Consider the following 23,667-nt stretch of genomic DNA (forward strand, 5'->3'; position numbering starts at 1 on the left):
GAAATAAACTTATGTCACCCAGACAATGTTTGGGACTTTTGATTGAAATAGTGAAAGCTTCCAGTTTATTTTAACTAAGGGAGGGGAACAGTCAAGCTGGTTCCCATGGAATTTTTTCAAATGTATAATTCATGATGAGGAAGGAGGAAGTGTTTTGGATTTTAAATGGTGTGGTTATCACTTCGCACGATCACCGGTTTTATTACTTTTCCTGCTTCTCTTTAGCTCCCATCTCTTTATTCAGAACTACTCCTCTGTCCATATACACAGATGAGGAGTAACATTATGTTATGTTGTTAGTGGGGGTCTTTGGGTCCTATGGGTTGAGGGGAGGGGCCTCTGTGGATCATCCCACAGATACTTGATCAGTTTAGGATCTAGTGAATTTGGAGGCCAGGTCAACACCTTGTGCTGTTCTTCATGTTTTCTGAGGTGTTCCTAAAGTGTTTTTGTGACAACTACTGCCATCAAGGAGTGTCATCACTATGGGGTGGGGGTCTGGTCTGGTCTAGATGGGTGTTACATGTCTAAGTGACATCTATATGAATGAATGCCACGTCCAAAAGTTTCCCAGCAGAACACTGCACTGTCACAACATGATAAAAGTTTTTATTAATATAGTCATGTTAATGTCTGGTGCTGCTTATGTACCAGTTCCATCATGACATGAAAGTGTTCCTCCCACTCGGCTGCTCATAAATTAAAAGACTTAAATATGATCAAGAAGATCAAGCATTAGCTCAGAGTCTTTCCAGGCTAACTAGCCACAAATCCTTCTCATTGTTCTCGAAGAGTTTCACACACAGCAACACAAACAACATCCATCAATCCTTCCTCACCCCGAATGCGCAAACAACACAATATCACAAAGAAAATAGGAAATGTGGCTTTGGTGAATAAAAAACTTTTAAAATTTGGAATTTATTTGGAGATTAAGAAAGCATAACAGTCGCCCTACATTTACACTGAACTATTAATGATAATAGTGTATTCTGCTTACATGTAGCTGCTTTTTGCTCAATCAAAGTAATGAGTAGATATATATTTGTATCAATAAAATGATATATAAATATAAATGTCCATAACTTTGAGTTGAGTGTAAACAGTAGACGTCTGTGGACTCATGCTGTTATGATCTGTGTAGAGGGATCTTGTATCAAGTGAACCTGTGAAAATAGGACCTAAAGAAGGACCTGGCAGGGCTGATTCCACAGGATTGCCTTTAATTACAGCAGAGTAGTGAAGTCTACAGTAACCCACGCAGTCATCTCCTTGTTTCAGGTCCCTAACTTATTCAGATACTGGCCTCAGTAACACCCTCCAGTGTCCATGTTTGGGACTACAGTCCCCTCTCTGCAGCCTCCAGCTCTGGTCTTTTCTTTTCTCACCTCACAGGTGAAATATTGGACAGCAACACCAGTGTCCCCCAGCGGACATGGTATCGGAGATGTCTTAGAGATACTAGCTCTTCTTTTTCTGATTTTTGATATTCAAGGATTCTAACAAGCCCTTGATCCTCTCACTGGCTGGCTCTCGTTTCCTTTTCTTGCGACTTGTGACCGCCGCCACCTGTGAGGGTAGGAGGAGGGTAGCCAGTCCCCAAGGTTTGGGTGCGGGTGAACTGATCTCGACTTGTTGCAACAGCCAGGAGCTTTCCTGACACAGAGAGATGAAGCGTTCCAGCTGACTGGCGTTGACATTCTTGCTGACGTTCAGAGAGTTTTCAAAGGGGTTCTGGATGTGCAGTGGAAACACCTCCGGCTTGTTCTGCGCTTTGCCCTGGAGAGAGGGAAGGGACAATGCTGGCAGTTCAGAACACATTCGAGAGCGGCAGCAGTGGCCTGCATGTTATGGTCTATCTATCTTGTTGGTCATACTTTAAGGTCTTTGCTTCTGTATGTGGGGCATGCATAGTGGAATGGAACACTGCTCTGCAGGATAGCAGATGGCAAAGGAACAAACGTGGACATCGCTTTTAAAAGACATTTTGACTTGTAGCATGAAATAAAGACAAATTTGCAAAGGGACTTAATATGAAAACACATGAAGAGAAGCGTATTGGATCTGATCTTGCAACTAGCAGACGAGGGCCCAAATGTGGGTCAGAGAAATGGCAAGAATCTTGCCGTGCTGCACAGCCTGCCTCATACCTGACGGTAAAGGAGCTGGAGGCATATAGGGAAGGTTTCTGTGTGGAGGCAGGAGGGGCAGAAGATGGCAACGTGAAGCAATCAGTCAAGGGGAGCAGAGCGAACCGGAGGAACACGGTACAGTAAAGCAGATTTATGGCCCTTACTCCCCCGGTGAAAGCCTATAGGCACGGGTCAAGGCCACGGTCTGCCGGCAAGCCTCCTCTACTGTGTCAAACTTCATATTAGTCTCATATATTAGCCTGGAAGGTCTGGCTTTCCCACAGGTATCGATTCATTAAACTCAAAGTCCCCTGCAGCTCATACACTGAGCCACCAAAGCATGAAAACCTACTTATCAACAGAATTTCACCGGGAGACTATTAAGCATTAAGAAGGATATTATTCAGCGTTGAACACTGTAAGCAGTGGGTTAATTAACCATCCTGCACGTATAGAAGAATAATTAGACCTGAATGTTAGGTTTGAGATGCAGTGAGACATAAACTCTGGATGCTACAAGGCGTATTTAAAAAAAAAAAAAAATGGCAACAACAGGATAAAAATGGGTCTGAGCAGTACAAATATGCATTTGTTTACACTTGACAGAGATGCTAATTGGGATCCCAGCTCAAGGGCGCCAGGCTCCCGTGGGGTCGGCATCAATCACAGAAGACGAGGACAGCTGTCATCTGTGTGTGTGGGAAGACGCCACCCAGCAAACGCTGCCTTATTACCAACAGATTTCGCTGCCGGAGCTCAGATGGGTGGAAAAGTTGAAAGAACACTGAAGTGGCTTTTCCTTGAGCGCTGAAGCTCTTTTTGAAAGGGTTTTATTTATTTTTGAAATCTCCGATCTGGTTCCTCAGTGACGCACGGCACAGGTTTCATTTTCAAGGTCAAGTAGCAAAGTGGTCTCAGGATTTGGACTGACCAGCTCGTGGGCGATGCCCACGGCACGATGAGAGTTTTGAGGCTGATAAAAACACACATTGGTGTAAGTCAAGATTGACAGTTACAATAAACCAAAGACAATGAGATCCTCTTAGTCAGAGCAGCTCTGCCGTACCCGCAGAAGCCATGTTTCTAGGCCAGGAGGTCACGCTACATCAGGGCTACACTGCTGCTTGTTCTGTTTTTTTTTCCTTCCTGTTATGCACCTCAAATTGGTTAGTGAAAGAAAGACTCTCAGCAGTTTTTCCGTCAGTCTCCTTTTTTAGGAACGAACACCGAGCGACACTACAAGAATCCTCGCTCTTGTATGAGAAACCAAAAGAGGAAACATGGCTATGTTCCCTATAATGAGACTCAGTGAAATACATTTTACCACTGCTAAATATACGCAGCTGCTTTGTCATCAGCAATATGAACGAATGGAAACGACACAGAGATGCAGAGCGAATATCAACCGGTAAATTATGAAGGGCTCGTATCTGTTTTTATGCAAGGCCCTTATTGCCCCTTTGCATCGAGTACAAATCCAACTTGGCAATGATTTCTAATTATCTGCAACATACTGTAATGTCACATTTCTGTACTAAATTTTTTTGCTTAAGATAAGTCATAACATTTACATTTTTGAGAAATAGAACTAGTTTTGCATTGCTTATATACTGGATCACTCTGTATTAACATAGAAGATGCCTCAAAAGGGGGTTTCAAATATTAAATTTACATTTAAGTTCATTTTCAAAGGGATAACCGTGAGCCATAGGCGTCCTAAGGTCATCATTGACAATGATACATACCTTTCTAATATTTATGGACATAGTGCTGAAAGCGAAAGTTGAATAGAAGTCGAAGAATTCACGCAGCAGTTGCTCTGAAACAAAAGAGGAAAAAGTCAAGTTAGACTGAGCGGCCCTGAACACAAGCTGTTCAACTGCGCGGCTGGTTCTGCGCTCACCTTGTGTGTCCGTGTTGTTCTGGAGCCGGATCTTGCTCAAGTCGCTGACCATCGTGCAGTCGTTCCCCTCAATCGCGCACTTGTCCGCAGGACCTTGTGGAGGACGAGAGCATTGGGTACAAGGTAAACGACTGCCTCAAGGCGCTTATGACGGTCGTAAACAAGTCAAAGATGGACGGCGTGGAGAGGAAACAGTGAGACAAAGTGGGAGGCAAGTGAGAGCTGGTTTACGTCTCCAGCTATGTCCTTGTTACCAGTCTCCTTCACGAGCTGGAGGCCGGTGTGTCTGCGTGTTATACCGTTGTTGAAATAGCTGCCTATATGCTTGCGTGTGTCAGGAGGAGGCAGGATCATTGACTTTCCCAGAGTGATGGCCCCTTTTTATTGTGCAGTAAGCACTCTGGGTGATAGAGTCCGTGCTAAACGGGACCAAGGAGGAAGAGGAGGAGAGGGGAGGTGTAGATTGCTTTTGGAAGGCAATTATCAGGCGGCCAAGGTGACAGAGGGAGGGAGAGGTGGAGGAGTTGAGGTGGACTCGCAGGCAGACTGGTGTGTTGAAAGTTACTTTAGAGCAGATGCACATTTATAACACGCATAAATAGTAATAAAAAGGGAAACAAAGGCTGTGATGCTTCTGTGGGGCAACAATTAAGGTCACATAGTATTTATTAAGTAAAACATATTCTAGTGCACTTGAAGGACACACATAATACTTGGGCTCCTTGATCACATCAGACACTGAAATGCTACTTTTCGGCTTAGGAAGAAGATTATCATAACAAACCTACACCGATCAGCCACAACATTATGACCACTGACATGTGAAGTAAATATCATTGACCATCTTGTGACTGCTGGGAAACTTAGACATGTAGCACCCACCTGGACCAGACCAGGGCCCCCCCACCCCATAGCAATGACACTATTTAACAGCAGCAGTCATCCCCAGCAGGATGCAGCCTGACACAGACACACACATAAACGTCCTCCTTCCTCATCATAAATTATAGAGTTGAAACAATTCTGTGGAAACCAACTTGGCAAATTCCAGACCTTTAAAAATAAATCAATTCCTGACATACTTTAAGATCTAACTACTGAAATTAATTGCTAATCTGAACATATCCTTCTTGTTGCCATAGCTCAGTCATTTATTTGCTTAGTAAATCAATCAAAAGTACCACACTTTCTATGTGCAGCTTCTCTAACGTGACATAACTTTCGTTCTCTTTCAGGACGATGAACACGATATTTTGGGGTTCCTTGTTTTACTTCATTAAACACACCTCAGCCCTGCAGCAGTTGGGACTGTCAGACAGCCCAAGAGTATCTTCCACTCTGTGCCCTACTTCCTTAATATTAAAACATTTTGTTGAGTCATTCAGCACATTCTGTTGACATTTGGCACTATCAGATTGCCAATTTAATTCACTAGTATGGCTGTGTCGACTCGGGGAAAACCACCATGAGTCCCTGACTGTAATGTTGTTCTGGATATTCATTCCACAGAAGCATTAGTAAGACAGTGTGTGGAAACGTCTACCGCACAGTAGTGCTGATGAGTGTTTGCACCTTTCAGAATGTTCTACACATCTGCATAAAATTTAGCCAATACATGAGCCAATTTTCACCCGAGTCCTGAAATGAGACGAAGAGAAAAACTAAATAGAAAAATTCTATTGTCAGTAAGTGAGCCCTTGTTTTCAGTATCTGCTGTGACCTCCTTGTGCAGCAGGTACTGGCAACTAAATGTTTCAAGTAACTGCTGATCAGCAGCTTGGAGGAATTTTAGTCCTTAGAACAGGACCACTTCACTTCTGTGATGTTGGTGGGTTTTCATTCACATGAACTGCTTCAGGTTTTTCCACAACATTTCTATTGAACCACGGTCAGGACTTGTGCAATGCCCTTTTAAAATAAATTAATAAACAAAATTCACTTCCTTTTGCACCTCACAGATATAAAATGCTGGCTCATTTTCCAAAACAAACAAATACCAAAGCATAATATTTCAGTTTTATTTGTTTAACTCTTTGTCTATATTCAGGACTCGTGGCGAAAATTAGTTTTGAGACATGTTCTTATGCAGAAATGTAGAAAATTCTGAGGAATGCAAATTCTTTTAAAAGTCACTGTATACACTGTAGGTGCAGACTCTGCTTTAACCTGATGGCATTCCCATCTAAACTGGACGACTGGTGAAGGAGTTACAACCAGCTTGTAGCTCTATATGGACTCAACTACATATGTATCTTTGCTGAACATTGCTAAACAGAATGTTTTAAAGCTGCTTTCGACGGTATGTAGTCTGTGCTATTTTACACACATGACGCAAAAGGATGACGCATTGGAAGAGACGAGGTATGAGGCGCTTGAGGACATGGTGCGTTGCGTAATGTTGCATGTCCTCCACAGCGTCTGCCTTTAGAGGACGTGCGAAAAGAATAATAAAAGAGCACTTCTGGGGTCATTAACTAAAATGTTAAACAGATTACAATGCGTCTGGTGAGTGCTGGCTGGTACCTGCTAGGTTGCGCAGGTCATTCACTGTGGGGATTATGGGAGGACTCCTCGTCTGCAGGAAGAACAGCACCATGACGGTGAGGGAGAAGTTGGTGATCCAGGCCCCGGGGATGCTGCTGGTGATGCTGTGAGCTCGGGCCCAGCAACGCACGGTGAACACCAGGCTACGCACCCTGGGGTCCAGCACTCCGTAAAGGTAGAGCAGTTCTGTGCTCTTCATCGCCACCCTGTGGACAACACGCAGAGTCACAAATGCTGCTGACTGCCACTGTGCATGTTTTAATAGGATAGAGAACAGAATAGGCTTTATTTTCAATGCAGGACACAGGTAGTACAGTGTTACAAGATTTTGTCTTCAGGTCTGCAACATGCTCAGTATAAACGGTAAAAACTTTGTTAAAAAGAAAAAGGAAAGCTACAATAAACTGTACTTAGCAAATTGTCATCCAGTATAGGTTGTGTGTCAGGCTGAGAGAGTTGGGCTTAATGACACTGATGATTCTAATTAGAGACTTACAGTGGAAATAAAAGTCAAAATTAATCGCCTTTCTTTTGCATTTTCAATATCTGAAAGTACTTCAGATAAATAAGTGTAGTAATAATATTTCTCTGTGTCTGGTTAAAAATGGCTTGAAACTTACCTTAAATATTGAATTTACAAGATGTTAGAACATTTAAGCCTGGGATGATCTTATTCATTGAAGATTTTTTTCTGATATTGATTTAATGATTAAATAATGCATCGTGGTGAACGTCAGCGAGGTCAGTGAAACTTAAGTTACAGCAACCAGAAACCACCGCTGGAGAGCAACCTTCAGCTCGTCCCTGTGACTGACTCAGCCATGCTCGGCTGCTTCAGCTTTCTTTTTCTTTAACACACACATCTCAGGCAGGAAAGTGCGGCGCCTCAAAGATGTGAGAGCACGATTTGAGAAAAGTCCCCCTCACATCCACCCACAACGGGTGGCTCAACTCCATTTCCTTAGAAACTGCAGAGTGGTTTTCTGTACGTTAGCAGGTGTTTGTGTGTGTGTGTGTGTGTCGCCACACTCTAGCGTATCTTTAAAGTTGGAAAGGAAGAAGTGAAACGCAAACAAGCCCCCACTTCGGTCCTCCACTTTAGTTTCACCGTAGCAAGCCTGCAACTGAACTGTAACAACTCTTCCTGCCAAAGATTGGTTTCTCTTTGGGGCTTTTGCAACGCCAGCAGTAAGACCAAAACAGTCTTCAACGTAAAAGCAGAGAGTTTCTGTGAAGCAAGAGGGCTATGACCAAGTCAAAGATCACATTTCCATACGTGACCATGTGAATGTATGAAAGTGACCTGTTTCTAACTAAAACATTGCAACACCACAATATGATGAATTTCAAGCATGTGCACAGGGGGGAATACCTGTTGTTGGCGGTAAGGTCACACTGAAAGCCAGAGGGCTGGTGGGCGAAACGGACCAGAGGGATTCGGGCGTTGAGAATCTTCTGCACCCCGACGCACCCGGGCCCAAACTGTTCCACGCACTCCCCGATGACGGACAGGATTTTCTGAGTGACGGCCCGCTCAGAGTTGGCCTGCTTCACTTGGTACTCCACAGACAGGCCTGATTTAGGCTGCAAACAGACAGATTAAACATGTTTAATAATCCTGAACCAAGTCACAGTTTATGCATAATGTACAAAATATACAACCATTTTCACTGAAGTAATTGTGCATTAGGCAGCATAATGTTCTCATTAAATGCACACACATAATAAACATAGATCCGGAATAACATTATTAACATTCCTAATATTGTGTAGGTCTCCCTTGTGCCTCCAAAACACTAGAGACTCATCAGAGAATGGACATGGGTCTTCTGAGGGTGTCCTGTGGTGTCTGGAAACAGAATGTTGTTAGTGGGGGTCTTTGGGTCCTATGGGTTGAGGGGAGGGGCCTCTGTGGATCATCCCACAGATACTTGATCAGTTTGCGATCTAGTGAATTTGGAGGCCAGCTTAACACCTTGTGGGTGTTCTTCATGTTTTATGAGTTGTTTCTTCTCTTCGGATTGCAGAGCAGCCTGTGGATCTCATGGTCTTGCCAGTGCGCTGCCATGGTCAGTAAAAAAAACTGTGCCATATCGATGTATATAAACACACTTGCACATGCATTCCCCATTCAGTGCAATGTCCTGAACATGACACAGGGCTAATTTACCTATGCGCTTCCATTAGCGATTGACAACAACACATTTGATGTGTTTTTGGACAAAAACCTCTGCCCTTCAGAGATCGGCCTCTTGTGAGAGTAAACGAAAACTTTGCTCTGTTTTTGAGCTGCTCGCATCCCTGGATCTTCTAGAACGACACAGTCTGACAGTATGTCCATTGACAAAATCAGAACGCGACAGGCAGGTACATCAAGGTCATCTTGTAAATTAGCCAAGCCGATAAAATCTCGGTCCGACTGCCGGGTAATTCGACCCGTGTGGACCCCCTTACATCAGACAAAAAAAAACTTTCATCTGATGTGAAAGGGGTTAAAGTAACATCAACATGAATGGCAGGTCCTAAAGTTTCACATTGTCACAAGATGGTCAATGATATTCACTTCTCCATCATAATGTTGTGGCTGATCTGTAAATATGCTTTGCGTTTAAGGTGAATGTTACAAATATAAACCAAGCTATTAGTGAATATTCATTACACTAAATTTGAGCTATATGAACTTGCAAACTGACTGCTTACGTTAATATAAACACTTAAAGTCAAATTTCTGGCCACACCAACAGGGCCAACCTTAAAGACTATTTCCTGCTGATTTAACCCTCATCATTACCATTTTCACATTCCGCCCACTGATGTTGTCCAGATCCAGAAACATGTCCAGGTCACAGCCAAGCTTTCCAAAGCCATTCACTGATGAGCCAAAGGGTTTGATGTTGGATTCTGGGAAGTAAGCGGCCGTGACGTCCTTCAGCAGAGAGCAGACAAGGAAGCGCAGCCTGGTGTTCTCCTCTGTGAGCTGATAGGCTTCTGTCAGGGCGGTTATCTGCTGGTCTATCTGAGGGGAAATGAAGAGACAGGACATTACAGATCATTACAAATGAATATTAACTGAAAATATGCAATTATTTCCTAATCACTGGTCACACTTACACTCTCCTCCTTGGACAGTTTTTGTATGAGCTCATTGATGGGAACAGTCACTTGAGGCTGGCACATTTTCCCTAACGACTGGTTCGCTGAGTCTGCTGTTGGGCTGAGGTTTCTCAGTGTTAGCAGTCTTGATTTGAAAGGCAGAGCGGATTCTTGGTTGACGCTGGGGATAACGGCCGCTTCAAGTAAAGAGGCAACTCCGTCCCGGTTGGCAAACTCCACTACAGCATACTTGCCCTGAAGAATAGCACAAACAATTAACTAACTAACTAAAATCCTAGCAATGAAGTTTGTTTTAAACAACGCTTATGTCAGGCAACAGAGAAACTTGATCTTTGACTTACATGACTTTCATAAAAGAAGTATTCCTTGATGTCTCCATGTGCGGAAAAATACTTAAGGAACATGTTTTCGTTGGTTCTTGACTGGCAGTTGATGAGAACAGATCTCTCAGCTTGCTCTTGTCTCTCCACCTGGAGAGTGTGCAAAGACTTGCAACCATCCTTTTCAACTGACAACAGAGAAAAAGCAATTTTGCTTCTATTAGACATTGATTCATTGTTATTGTTCCTTCCCATGTGGTTAGAGTAATGCTGTTGCTGGAATTAATACCATTAGCTCCAGGGGACTTGAACACCACACATCTAACAAACAATCCTGTCCAAACTTCATATGAAAGCTGTTCATTTTACAAACTTCTGATAAACTACTCCTTAGTTTATCAAAAAAACACTGTGGCATTGTTTCAATAAGCTTCTCCAGTGTCACAAGATTTATTTCCAACCAGTCTTGCATTAATTTTTCCCCCAAGATCTTGTATTGATGATGGGAGAGTTTGACCACTGTGCAAAGCCTTGAGAGTCCAATCTTTAAGCTCCCTAGCAAATGGAAGCCTTTTTTTCCCAGTTAGCCTCACCGATTATTGGTTTTCTTAAGGCTACACAGCTGTTCAGACCCAATGCCTTGAGTTCCTTTCACACTGTACATGTGGAAATGCTCTTACTTTCAGTATTAAACATAGCCCTGAGTTCTACTGTTGTTTGTTTTCACCAAACATTTAAATCATCACAGATCACCGTCAATCAGAATTTTTTCCCAAACACTTCTTCCTGGCAGACAATGGTTCCCTGCCATCCTTCCAGGTTTTTTTTGTTTGTTTGTTTGTTTGTGTAATTTCTGCTTCAATCACCTTAGATATTTTCTCTGCTTGATGCATGCCAATGATTTGACCCCTCTCAAACAGATATATAATATAATATCTTTTCCACGATGACGGGATGTGTCTTTCAGCATGGTTGTTTAAGACAATGAGAAGCTATTCATGAAATCAGTTGGGGTTTAAGAACTTGTTGCCAGCTGAAAAATAATATAAATAGATAAATATAAAGATCGTGCCTATTTGGTCAGTTATCTCCAGGTGGTGACTTTTTTGGCCAGGCAGTGTATCATCGATGGAATAGTAACGTTAACGTTACAAATTCTTCACTGAAACCACATAAGAATCGCTTTTAAAGACGCTTTATTAAACTACGACTGGTATCTAACTAAACTGAATGCCGAATTTAATGTAAGCCCCTAATGATTAAATACATTTGTCATGCTCTGTGAAATACTTTGCAAATTTGGGATTTTATCTTAGTCTACCCAAAACACAACATTTCCCCAATGGAGTTTGGAACGACAGTCTAAGTCGGACAGCGGTTAGCCTGCAGACTAACTTGTTTAGCATCTCTACTAACCATTTTCGTTTTTCCGAGTTGCCTCAGCTTGGGTAGCAACGACGTCTGTTCCAATACTTCTAATGTGAAACGTGTCGACTCTCTGTAAGCAGTTCACAAGGCTGGACCTTCCCCTCATATGTAACCTGCACACGGCAAAGGAGGACGCCATTGCTGTTCAGAATGAAGCAAAGGGCGCATGCGCTAGGTTTGTTTGTACGGCAACGGAAAGGTACCATAAAGGATATGTAAATAAATAAATTAATACACGAAGTGATTTATAGATATACGCACGATTAGCCTTATTTTTTTTCAATGTGTCCCTGGTAGTTATTATAGAGTTACAGCTACAAAATTACGAATGTCTCAATTCGCCTTATTCAACGACAAATGACCTCGGAAGCTTTTAATAACATTTTCTTGTATGCAAAAATATTTCCCCACAGGAAATACCCAACAATTTTGCTGAAAGTGGTGCCCTCGTGCCTTTTTTCCTTCTTTCAAAATTCGTTCCAGGCAACGGAGGAAAAAGGAAAACGAAACCTAGACAGAGACAAAACGCTTGGCACCTGACATCAAAGTGTACGCCTACGCACACGTCGGCCCTCGAACGCCACACACTTCCCGTGTTTACTTCCTTCTAAACAGGAGTACAGCTCTATCGTCAGTCAGTCTGGGTCCGACGCTGGAGACGCACCATGAAGACACGACGGGCCACTTAATCTTCTGACAGAAATTACGGTAAGTACAGCACATTGCCTTGCCTTGTGTAAAGCACATTGCGTTGCCTCTTGATATGAAATGCGCTATATAAATAAAAATGCCTTGCCTTGCCTGCTTTGTTCTGGGTTATTATAATAAACCCTATAGCCTGCTATTTTTTCATAGAAAGTATTTTGCAGATATGGCTAAATACGAATTGTTACTTTTTCGCTTGCACTTTTTCTAATAATAGCTATTTAGAATTAGCTTGTTTTTCAATATTCTTATAAGGAAAAAGCGATCAGTGTGCTGTCATTTAAAGTTACATTAGTTTTTGTTGGACAAAAAAAAAAAAAAAAAAAAAACCACCTATGCATATGTGTATGATTGGCCTAATATGCATTTACAAGCTGTACTCCAGCCCAGTAATGAATCTTTTTTTTTTTTTTTTTTTTTGGTTTGTTTTTGGTTATACACACATATGGGTTATACACACATATCAGTTGGTGTTCTGTAGTTGCCAAATAAGCTGAAGGTTTTCCTGGGGGCTTCCCAGCTTTACTACAAAACTCCCTTCATTTGCTTGGAAAACAGACCTCTTTAGCCCCTCCCAGCCAGCGTGCTCAGCCAGCTGGTTCAAAGCAGTGCTTGAGAGTAGTGTCACTGTATATCCTGTGCTCCGGATGAACTGATAGTTGCGCGCTCACTGTTCACTTGCAAAAAAGCCCAATTCAGCCGAGAGCTGTCCACAAACTGATCTCCTGATGTTTGATTTTACACCAAACAGGACCAGGCAAGCGTCAACATGGATTACAAGTATAATCCCGGACTAGAACTGCTGTTGGCTCACATGAATGTAGAGGACATTATCAACGCTGCAGAGACTCTTTATCAACTTGAGGAGGAGGAAGGAGGCTTGTCGTTTGAGGAAGACGGTTTCTCCCAGGAGGAGATGGATGAGAACGAAGAGGCGGGGGAGCTGGTGGGCTTGGGGATTGAGCAAAAGGACTATGCTGATGAGACCGGCGGTGTTCGTTATGGGACGGTGACAGACCTCCTGTCCTTTGTCAACCTCCTGTCCAGCATGCAGACGTCAGGGCTGCAGCACCTCCCAGAGGAGATGGGAGTTCTCCTGAATAAAGTAAGAATCTGTTTCTGTCTCCATAACAAACCTGAATGTTTAAAACATACCTTACATTTCATTATAATAAAAAAAAAGAACTTTTCTATTTCTTTAACAAAGATGCCAAACTCTTCTTTGCAGAAGGACATGGCTGTTAAAAAAGGCCGCTACCAGATCAACATAGACGTGCTCCTGTTTCAGTGGAAATTGACCTATAAGAATCACGGCACTGGCCTCGTGCCCAAGGGCTCATTTGGGAAAGTCCACTTGGCTCAGGACACCACCACCAGGAAGAGAATGGCTTGCAAACTGGTGAGTTTTGCTGAGGAGTAATTGGAATCAAGCCTTGACTGCTCGGAACTCTTGCCTTAGGTGCCAAATATTTGTTTTGCCGAGTACTGTGTGTTTTCAGTGCAACTGCTCCTCTGTTCCTAAGGCCAGTGTGACATTTCCTGCGTTCCCTGCATTCTTTTCTTCTTGAAATAAAAGAGGAACAGTGCTCTTGATAGAAAAAAAAACTTTTTTGGTCTCAGACTTGCAAAACAAGACTAGAATAATGCAACAGTGGAAATTTAACCGTGACTTCTCACATCTCCTTTGGGTGTTTGCGACAATATTACACTGTGTACACTGTGTGTATTACACTGTCTGAATTCTTAGCTACACAGATGGTGGGGGTGCATGCGTGCTGATTATTTCTAACATGGAAAATATTGACAAAAGAGGAACACGTAGCTTCCTATCTGTTGTTATCATCACAACGTCATGTCGACACAGTGTATTGTACACACTATTCAGAGGACACTGGAGAAAAACTACCGCAACCAGTTTACAGTTACGAACAGTGGAGCTTTGTATTTCACAAACAGGTTGTGCTTTTTATCTCTCCAGAATGAGCAGATCAACTATTCCTTTAAATGAAGCTATTTGTGACGTTGCACACATTTACGTCTGATGTCACCCTTCCCAGATCCCAATGGAGCACTTCAAAGCCGCCGATGTGGAGTTCCAGGCCCGCTTCCGCCACGAGAACATCGCCGAGCTCTACGGTGCTCTGCTCTGGGACCAGAGCGTCCACTTGTTCATGGAGGCAGGCGAGGGCGGCTCGGTCCTCGAGAAGCTGGACAGCTGTGGGCCCATGAGGGAGTTTGAGATCATCTGGGTCACGAAGCAAGTCCTGCGGGGCCTGGAGTACCTGCACTCACACAACGTCATTCACCACGACATCAAACGTAAGCGCTACAGAAGAAAAGAAAAAAAAAAACGTTGTTGTTGATAAATGTGCTTTGTGGAACTGAGCTACTACAAATTCTTCAGGAAATGGTGTACTTGTTTCAACTCATACCATATTTTACGTCAGTTTCGAGCCACAGGCGGAAATAGTGCTTGCAAATAATTATTGAGTAGGAAAAACGTGAATCACTTTGAGCAACCACAAACCACTGAAATCTCACCGACTTGACAGTGAGCATTATATGCATGTGACGAATGCCTTTTTCAGGAATTCTAGGTAGCTAGGTCAGACTGACAAATCTGCTAGCTAATGACTTAGATAACGCAAATGCCGGTTAGTTTCAGTAGGTGGAGCTCAGATGCGGTTTGGGAGGTAGTTCCACGTTGGTTGAATCGCTGCAGGGATGAAAGCATTCCCTAAAGCCGTCTGTCAGCCTTATGGACTGAAGGATGTTTGCTGTCTGGAAATTCCAGGCTGCTTTTCATGCTCTGTCAGGGTTAAATGTAGGGTCCAGGCAGACAAGTGACTTAAAGCAGCAGCCACCAGAGCGCCCTCTGACACGTTGCTGTGGTCCTTAGCATTTCCTGCCCCAAATCACAATATCTAATTATGCCTCGATGGGTTTTTAAGGACAAGGAAGATCTTTTTCATGAAAGGCTTGCCCTCAAATTATCTCTCAAATGCCCTTTCTAAAAAGCCTGTGACTCATTTGTAGGCTCGACTGGCCTTTCTCACAGTAAATATCAAAACAAACACGTTCAGGTTGTTTGAGTCTAAACACTTATTACCTCGAATGCCTACCTGCACAATGACATATAAACAGAACGAATGCTGTACGCATCAGCCGCTCTGACTGTGTGAATCATAGTTCCTGCTTTTTAATCTCTCCTCAGCCAGCAACATTGTCCTGATGTCAGACAAGGCCGTGCTGGTGGACTTTGGCCTGACGGTGCAGATGACAGAAGACATATACATTCCCAGAGACCTGAGAGGAACGGAGGTAAGAAAAGAAACCAGAGAGCTCACTCAACCTGACAAGAGTAAATTTCTTGTCAGTGCAGGATTTGTATTTCCTTGCGTGTGCAGCTGCTTACTCCAACCGATGCTTGCATTCCTCTTGCACGTATTGTGTGCGTGTTTTCAAGAAAACGCTGCAGCGTTATTGATCCATCCTGACTCGAGGAATTTAAACAAGTTAGTCTGAAGACCTGTCAGCACTTGTCCATCTTGATTGATGGCGTCATATAGAGAGTCACTGATTAGTGCAGAGCAGTCAGTGCACTCACAGACCTCACGTCTGCTAATAATAGTTTGTTCAGGCTCAGGGTACTCAGTTTTAATCAGCACTTAGGAAATTTCTGAATTAATCCAGCAGATTTCTCACACTCCCCTCACATATCTCCCTTGCTTTCCCATGATTGGAGCTGTTTGTCAGTGCATATGGCTTGATATGCTTGCTTCCCGTGGCCTCTCGTGGCTTGGCTTGCGGAAAGTCCCAGGGCAGACACCCAGTGGTAATAATAAGAGAGGCAGAGCCTGTGACATACGCCGGGCTGCTCAGGCTTACTTTGACACGGGAGAGCAGGCTGGAATTTCCAACACAGGGAGACAAAGAGGTGAACCATTTTAGTGTGTTTACTCTTACCACCCCAAAGGCCACCACACTTCTGCACTGGCCCTACACTGACACACACACACGCACAGCGTGGGCCTAAAGGTTAGCTTGTTTATTGCAGACAGAAAGCCCCTTTTACTGCAAGGGACACTTCCTGTTTGTCGTGGCTCACTGAGGCGCTTTGCATGCAGCACCAATGAAAGAGGAACCCTTTCCAAACCTTGCTCTGCCAGTATAATCTACAGCCCCCTCATATGTCACTCATGTAGTGCTTGTTTTTCTGTCACTCAGATGTACATGAGTCCAGAGCTGATTCTTTGTCGGGGACATGACACCAAGACAGACATCTACAGCCTGGGCACCACCATCATCCACATGCAGACTGGTAGCCCTCCCTGGGTCAGGAGATACCCACGCACTGCCTATCCTTCATACCTCTACATTGTAAGTACTACACATTTGGTGCGCATTGAAAATAAATTTGATACAGTCGGATGGAAATTTGGAACAAGTGTCTCCAAAGAATGAATCCTAGTAGATTATCCCTTAGTTTTTCCATGCAGTGCCAAAGACGATTTAACATTTAGAGGATGAAAACCTTTGTATCACCGGAAAGTTGACATTTGTGATTTGTGATATCTGCGGCCGAGGCCCACTCTGCAGCATGTTACTGCATGTACTGCATGCTACGAAATACTTTTGATCAGCTGTGACTAATTAAACGTAAAAGCACAGTTAACCAGCGCCTGACTCTGCCGCTGGGCGTTTTAGTGCCTTTCAGCAGTTCGTTGTGTTTTTGTAAACAAATGTCACTTTATGTAATACCTGCACTTCACCAAACCTCAGACAGACACAGTCAGCGTCTAGCTGATGAAAACATTTAGCAGCAAAAGCACAAGGCAAGCTGTTTGCTTGAGGATTTAAAATAAAACCGAGCTAACAGAAAGGTTGAGCATATTTGATCAAAAAACAAGCTTAATTGTTACAGTTAAAAATTGCATTTTCTGCTAATTAGTTGGCCGAAGTTGCTACATAATCAGCCAGTGTTGGTTTGGTGGTATAGAAGGATTCAGCTGAGGCCTTTCTGTATTTTGAAACACCTGACTCAGCGGTTTCAGCCCACATTTACATTTTCCCCAGAGCGACTGCTATCAGATATCAATTAAATTTTCAAACGAAGCAGATGCTAATACCACACTAACATGCCTTACAGGAGATAGTCTCTTGTGTCTTTATTGCAACACATTTAAAAAAAAAAAAAAAAAAAAGGTGAAGTACCATTCTATGACCTTATTGAAAGACCTTCACGGTCTAGATCGCCAGGAGATAAGAGAGCCGTCAGCAGATTGTGACCTATGGCACATTTATTCAGTCAACGCCTCTGTTTCTTTTAAAAGTGTTCCATTACATGGGTTTGTTGCTCTTTTTTTTTTTTTTATTGGCAAAGACAGTTACTCACTTCCATGTGAAACTGATGTCATGGAGAAGTAATGTTGCACTCTAAAGTCACTCATATGCCTCAGCCAAACATGTTTTACCAGTTGCTGCTCACAGCAGCATTCAAAAAACTGGGTGATGGCTGCTGGAAGGGCTCTGGACGACCGCTTGTTTTTGTCATCTGGAAGCAATGATTGTGTTTTATTTATTAATTTTTTTTATTTTCTTGCCTGTGTCCCAATAGATCCACAAGCAGGCCCCTCCTCTGGAGGACATAGCAGAGGACTGCAGCCTGGCAATGCGCTCCTTCCTGGAGCGAGCCCTGGAGAGGAACCCGGCTGTGCGGAGCTCGGCGTCTGAGCTGCTGAAGGACGAGGCCATCAACCCGCCCCGGGAGGACCAGCCTCGCTGCTGGAGCCTCGACTCAGCCCTGGAGGAGGCCACGCACACAATGCTCCGTCAGCAGAGTCAGCACCACGACACCACGCAGGGTGAGGACCTGAATGCTGACCTCTGCTTCTCTATTATGATTAAGGAAAAGAAAATGAACGCTTTAACTTAACGACGTTTTTTCTTTTCTCTATAGAATCTTCTATTTACTCTGAAGACTCCGGCCACGTGAGGAGGAAGGGCTCGCTGTACATTGACCTCGGCGCTTTGTCAGGTTACTCTAAGCTGGTGACGGGGCCACCCACCTCGGAATATGGCTAACGCAAAACCACACAACACCCATTTATGCGGTTTGCTTTGTCAGAGCTGAGACTCACAGACACCCGCGTCACGTCACAGCTCTAAGAGAAGTTCAAAGTCAAGATGACTTGTGTGTATAAATGGAACTGGTTTAGCCGGAAACTAAGATTAGCACTGCAGGACAGTGGTTGGATGAGATGCATCTATAGTCATTATGTATTATGTAATATAGTATATCAAAAAATATGTCCCCACACTTCCTTGTGGTACGTTTGTGCTTACTTTATTCACAATGATGAATGTGTGCTGATTTCCTTTCTGCCAAAACTATGTCAGACAAATTTTTTTTATCACCATGAACGCTATGTAAATGCATACATATGATCTGTAGTTCTTAAAGGACTTCCTCTTGTTAGTTCCTGTGGAATGTTAATAGAAACACCATATTATACAAAGCTTTTGGTGGAATCTGTGTTATTTCATGTGTGTCCTGTACATCCTGTGAGATGAGGCCCGCTGTTCTTTTAACTGAAAAAAAAAAAACAGCAACTAATCAACTTCTGTTTTCTTTAGTATCGAACACAGAAATTACCCAGAGTCCGAAATGTGTCAGTCTTTATGAAATAAATGCAAGAAAATCCCATGTTGTCTCTCTCTCTTTGTATATTTCAGTACCACCTCTGCTACTAATGAACCGTTTTTCATTTTTACTGCTTCATAACAAGGGGAGGATTTCTTGTAAAAGGGAATGAAATTTAAAACTTCACTATGTCAATGTGTTTCACATTCAGTCTGCTGACTGCCTCTACTTTCTTTTTCTATCGCAAGTTCATGCTTCCTCAGCCAGTTATAGTTCAGTTCTGAAGTTTTTTTTTACTTTATTTAAGTTACTACAATTCATCCTTAGGGAAGCATGACTGGGTGGACTTTATTTAATGGCAAACCATTCATTAGTCATAGATTCCCTAAAAACTTTAGTTACGAACATGTTGCAGAGGTTTATTCTGGTCTGGAGACGATGAATGAACAGAGTATCAGAATCAGCATCGTCTTTAACTACATGTATTTTTACATATACAATGAATTTATTTTAGTGGTTGCTGCAATAGACTTCGATCAGGGATAAGTTGAACAATACAAAAATATACACCGATTAGCCACGGCATTAAAACCACTGAAGTAAATAACTTTGACCACGTTGTGACGATTCAGTGTTCAGTTGCAGGTGGAAAGAAACCTTGCAGTATGGAGTGAGAATGGTGCATGCTTTTGCGTTTTTTTTCAATTCTCAGGTGCACGTCATTCTCACTTAGACACATGCGACCATAACAGTTTCCTTTTATCAGCTAGACTACGCGTGAAACTACCTGACTGACAACGCTCCCTCTACACATTCTATGGTATTTTAGCAGTATAGTGAAAAAAAAAGCCAAAGTTCGTTTTCATTAGAAGCTGCTTCACGTGGGGTTTTCTGGATTTCCCTGTCTGCAGCCAGATCATAGAGATGGGGCATGAATCAAGCTTTAGCAAAGGTCTCCACTGCATTACTTTTTTATTTGTTCACGTCTTGTCATGGGCAGCATCTACTACTGATTTTGCATCAGGGAAACCCAAGTGGTGGAAATGTGTGAAGTGTTTCTGTCTATCTGCAGTCTAGGCCCACTCTTCCTCTTTCTAAAAGCGTCACGGGAGAGTGGGCGGTGAGCCCAGCTACGTGTTTGTGTATGGGGTTGTGTGTGTGCGGTTGCCTCCGAGACCGATGTTTATCATGACCGCCAGTGAATATGGCAGACAAATGCTTCCATCTGCTGGTGACAGTGGATACAATCATTTAAACGCTTTCGATCGAGGTTCAAGAGGCAAGTTATTTATTGTCATATGCAGAGGAATACCAGCAGCTCAGACCATACAATCAAATTCTTACTTTACAAGTCTCCCTTACTAACAACACCAAATAAATGAGAGAAACATAAAATTACTAAAATTTCAAATAAGAAGGAATTTGGTAAGAGATATATAAGATTTTGTGTGTGTGTGTGTGTGTGTGTGTGTGTGTGTGCATGGTTTTTGACCTTGTCAGCAGGATACTGACCATGTTTAATTAATTGCCTATGCCATATTTAAACTGCTAACTTCTCAGGCTTTTCAGTACTTGCAGCCAAAATGTGTCAGGCACAAATCCCTTTCATGTACTCTTTAAAACACGTTTAAGTTTTTGATTTTAAATGTGCATTTGTATAAGATTAAAGTACAGTCTAACAGATCTGATTTCACTGTATACTTTACATATTGGCTTGTCACAGTACAAAAACTATAGCTGCATCAAGTGCTCTGGTTAGACTTCATAGGGAACTTGAATGCACAAGACAGCAAAGGATATGCATGAATAGTATTTTTTGCTTAGCAATATGAAAATTTTAAGTGACAGCTATAATAAGAGGCGGTCAGATCCCCTGAGCGTTAAGTAGAGGTGCCACAGTGTGTCCTTTTATTTTCTACTTTAGCATTTATTTGTCACCGCTCCTCGTCCGCATGTATTCTAAAGGGACTTAGAGAAGTTTATTTATGACAAGACCAGACATTCAACTATACCTTAATCCTCTTACTGACATACTTGATACTTTCTGGTTGGTCAAGTCTGTACAGGGATGGATCTACTATTAATCCCGATGACACTGTTGCATTTCAAACAATTATTTGCGTTTGAAAGCTAGACAGGTAGCCAACCACACCTCCAATAGAAGGTGTGGCTTTTCGTTATTTAAGGCATTTACTTTACCTGTAGAAGGACAAATAGTATTGAAGCACTAATGAGGAAAGACAGTCCAGAGTACTGCAGGGCCTGCCGCTCCCTCTGCCTTATTGACATAAGTGCTCCAATCAAACCAACAGAGGTAGTTTCCCCGGAAATTCCCCACTTATATAACCATTTTTCCCCCGAGTAACCACAAGGGGACACTGTGGTACCATAAACCCACAATTATGCTCTGCACTTATTTTATGAGATCAACTTGGAATATAAATGGTCACGTGAGCAAATATTGCAAGTACAATGTTTTAAACAATATGCCAATTACCTTGGAGAACTAAGAATGTGGAAACTATTGAAAAAAAAAACACACAAACAAAGAAAACAACAACAGCTTGTTTCAAAGCTGCCATGTGTGAAGCACCTATAAATAAATGTTGCCGCACACTTTATCATGGGATGAGAACTGTGCTTCCACTAAACATCAGGTTACAGTTTAATGCTAAAGGGATTCATGACTCATGCAAACTGAGGCGTGAATTCAGTTTGCATTACTCATGTCCTCATGTTAAACGGCAACATGAAGGAATGTCATGAATTATTTTGACCCTGTGATAGACTGGTGACCTGTACAGGGTATACCCCACCTCTCGCCCGGCGACAGCTCGGATAGGCTCCAGAAGGGGTTACAGAAAATTAATGAATGAATTCACTTGAATTAATGAATTAATTCATTCATTTGACTTCAGTCATAGATCTTTCTCAGGCCTTGATATAGATCAAAATTTCTTTGTGAGCAGACAAAACTCAACACCTGGTTTGCATGATTATATAGCCTCCTTTAAGTTAGGCCAATCTTTTCTCTAATGTTTTATTTAGTCCTTAGCGTGAATCTCCTTGGACTGTTCCCTATTAAAGGCGAATTAAGGAAAACACGTAGAATGAAAGTCGTCATCTTTAATCAGCCAGGTTGCCCAATCAAAGCTTATAACGAAGTCCAAAAAAAAAAATAAAAAATTCTGGAGATGCCGGGGATTGAACCCGGGGCCTCATACATGCAAAGCATGCGCTCTACCACTGAGCTACATCCCCTGGACAGAGCAGACCTCGGTGTGTGTGTGGCTCTGTGTGTGTGTCTTCTTGTGAGGACATCTTTCTGAGGACCAGTTTGGTTGACGCGCCAGGAATGTTAAAAATTCCGAAAGCACCACGCCATGCTCATCAGGACCAGTCAGGTTAGATAGTAGCTCACAAGACTAAATGCTATGCACTGAGCAACAAACAAAAAAAGTATCTCCAGATCCGATAGATCTGACTAGATCTCCCGACCCGTCCTTTCAACACGGAGAACACAAGTTTTCGACACAGCGTTGGTGGTATAGTGGTGAGCATAGCTGCCTTCCAAGCAGTTGACCCGGGTTCGATTCCCGGCCAACGCAGTTATTTTATAGTGATGTGGAATTAAAGAGTTAGTATCCCGGTGTGTGCGTAGCATTCAGCGCTAAAAGTGTGTAGCAGGTTAGCAAATAGCCCGTAGCAAATACATCTCTGGATCTCTGGAAAGGTTCTCACTCATCCAGCATATGGTCATGGATTAGTTGAGTTTAGAGCAAACGTTTCGTCACTCATCTGACCAGTTTCTGGTCAAGCAAGAAATTTACTTGACCAGAAACTGGCGCAACTACTGTAATTTCCATTATTGGCTAGATGTCATTGAGGGTGGGGGACTGTCCCTGTCCTCTGTCCCAGGAAGGAACGGGAAACTTTTTGGATTTAGCAAACATAGAATACCCATTATGAGTACATTATTTCCAGCTTAAAGGCACACATAAAAACACAGACATATAAATAACATGAATAATCAAAAGAAAACACCCATAGAGAAGACCTGCACATAAGGTGCAGCTTTGTTCAAGTCTATGAAATGCTGTGTGATTGGCTGCGAGGCTGACAGAGGTGTTCACAGCTACAGTTCAAAAGTGGCATTCGTTGTCGGCAGGATTCGAACCTGCGCGGGGAGACCCCAATGGATTTCTAGTCCATCGCCTTAACCACTCGGCCACGACAACTCTTTACACGTAAACCAGCAATCCATGAAAAGTGCTAAACCAACACAGGAGTGCAGCATTCCCTTTGACAAAAGCTTGACATTTTCAGTCAGCTGTCTGTCTCCTCACTGTGGCTCAATTTGTGTCAGTCTACACAACATCTCAGCTCCAGTGTGCTGAGATCCAGCCGACTAAAGACGTCCATCCATCCATCCATCCAGCTAAAGGCAACGGGACACAGAGTCTGTTACTGTGGCCAGAGATCCTCATCAGAGAGAGAGAGAGAGAGAGAGAGAGAGAATAGAAACCAGGAAGAGAAAACTCAGAGTGAGGGCAACATCTGGCGCGGCTCAAACGAGGGAAACGAAGAGCGGTTGGTATTTTTTAGAATGAAAACTTGTGGAACAACTGCACTTGAAATGACGCTGCGAAAATGATTTGCTCTGAGTGCTTTAGGAGGACAGACTGAAAAACATGACCTCACATTGGGAAAGTACACTCAGATGAGCGACACGAATGCTTGGCCGGCCAAGAAGCTTCATGTAACATGCCGAGCATCAACACCAACTGCTGTGTTCTTAAGAGCATGGCGTGGCTTTGAAGTCCAGCATAACAAGCTGCTATTTTGTATTTTCTGACTGACGTTTTGCTTTGATTGGTT

General features: G+C 42.9%; 2 protein-coding genes and 3 non-coding genes across 5 annotated transcripts; 2 read left to right on the forward strand and 3 right to left on the reverse strand.

Moving 5' to 3' along the window:
• Nucleotides 1–902: 902 nt before the first annotated feature.
• On the reverse strand, nucleotides 903–11,606 carry LOC124996066 (mitochondrial poly(A) polymerase). The gene is made up of 9 exons (XM_047568891.1): nucleotides 11,430–11,606; nucleotides 10,035–10,201; nucleotides 9,691–9,927; nucleotides 9,371–9,595; nucleotides 7,952–8,163; nucleotides 6,559–6,785; nucleotides 4,036–4,128; nucleotides 3,878–3,951; nucleotides 903–1,779 (listed from the first exon to the last, which is right to left on the reverse strand). Exons 1-9 carry the CDS (start codon nucleotides 11,578–11,580, stop codon nucleotides 1,462–1,464), a joined length of 1,704 nt encoding a protein of 567 aa, XP_047424847.1. The 5' UTR covers nucleotides 11,581–11,606; the 3' UTR covers nucleotides 903–1,461.
• A 391-nt stretch (nucleotides 11,607–11,997) lies between these two features.
• On the forward strand, nucleotides 11,998–18,852 carry map3k8 (mitogen-activated protein kinase kinase kinase 8). The gene is made up of 8 exons (XM_047568886.1): nucleotides 11,998–12,149; nucleotides 12,898–13,251; nucleotides 13,375–13,545; nucleotides 14,204–14,465; nucleotides 15,361–15,467; nucleotides 16,374–16,526; nucleotides 17,764–18,010; nucleotides 18,106–18,852. The coding sequence occupies exons 2-8, from the start codon at nucleotides 12,916–12,918 to the stop codon at nucleotides 18,228–18,230; spliced, it is 1,401 nt and encodes a 466-aa protein (XP_047424842.1). The 5' UTR covers nucleotides 11,998–12,149; nucleotides 12,898–12,915; the 3' UTR covers nucleotides 18,231–18,852.
• A 3,126-nt stretch (nucleotides 18,853–21,978) lies between these two features.
• trnaa-ugc lies at nucleotides 21,979–22,050 on the reverse strand. Its single transcript has one exon. It is a non-coding gene; the product is annotated as a tRNA-Ala (tRNA).
• Nucleotides 22,051–22,325: 275 nt separating this feature from the next.
• Nucleotides 22,326–22,397, forward strand: trnag-ucc. Its single transcript has one exon. It is a non-coding gene; the product is annotated as a tRNA-Gly (tRNA).
• A 548-nt stretch (nucleotides 22,398–22,945) lies between these two features.
• Nucleotides 22,946–23,027, reverse strand: trnas-aga. The gene has a single exon. It is a non-coding gene; the product is annotated as a tRNA-Ser (tRNA).
• Between the last annotated feature and the right edge of the window lie 640 nt (nucleotides 23,028–23,667).

Source organism: Mugil cephalus, chromosome 18 (assembly GCF_022458985.1).
Source record: "Mugil cephalus isolate CIBA_MC_2020 chromosome 18, CIBA_Mcephalus_1.1, whole genome shotgun sequence".
Taxonomy (NCBI): Eukaryota; Metazoa; Chordata; class Actinopteri; order Mugiliformes; family Mugilidae; genus Mugil; species Mugil cephalus.

Bases quoted from the DNA above. Each gene is read 5' to 3' on its own strand.
- LOC124996066 (XM_047568891.1), bottom strand. From the start codon at position 11,580: ATGGCGTCCTCCTTTGCCGTGTGCAGGTTACATATGAGGGGAAGGTCC. The intron at 4,129-6,558 runs GTACCAGCCAGC...GTCCTCCACAAG, and splicing joins TGACCTGCGCAACCTAGCAG to GTCCTGCGGACAAGTGCGCG. The intron at 1,780-3,877 runs GTATGTATCATT...CCCTCTCTCCAG, and splicing joins TGTCCATAAATATTAGAAAG to GGCAAAGCGCAGAACAAGCC.
- map3k8 (XM_047568886.1), top strand. From the start codon at position 12,916: ATGGATTACAAGTATAATCCCGGACTAGAACTGCTGTTGGCTCACATG. The intron at 13,252-13,374 runs GTAAGAATCTGT...TCTTCTTTGCAG, and splicing joins TGGGAGTTCTCCTGAATAAA to AAGGACATGGCTGTTAAAAA. The intron at 18,011-18,105 runs GTGAGGACCTGA...TTTTCTCTATAG, and splicing joins GCACCACGACACCACGCAGG to AATCTTCTATTTACTCTGAA.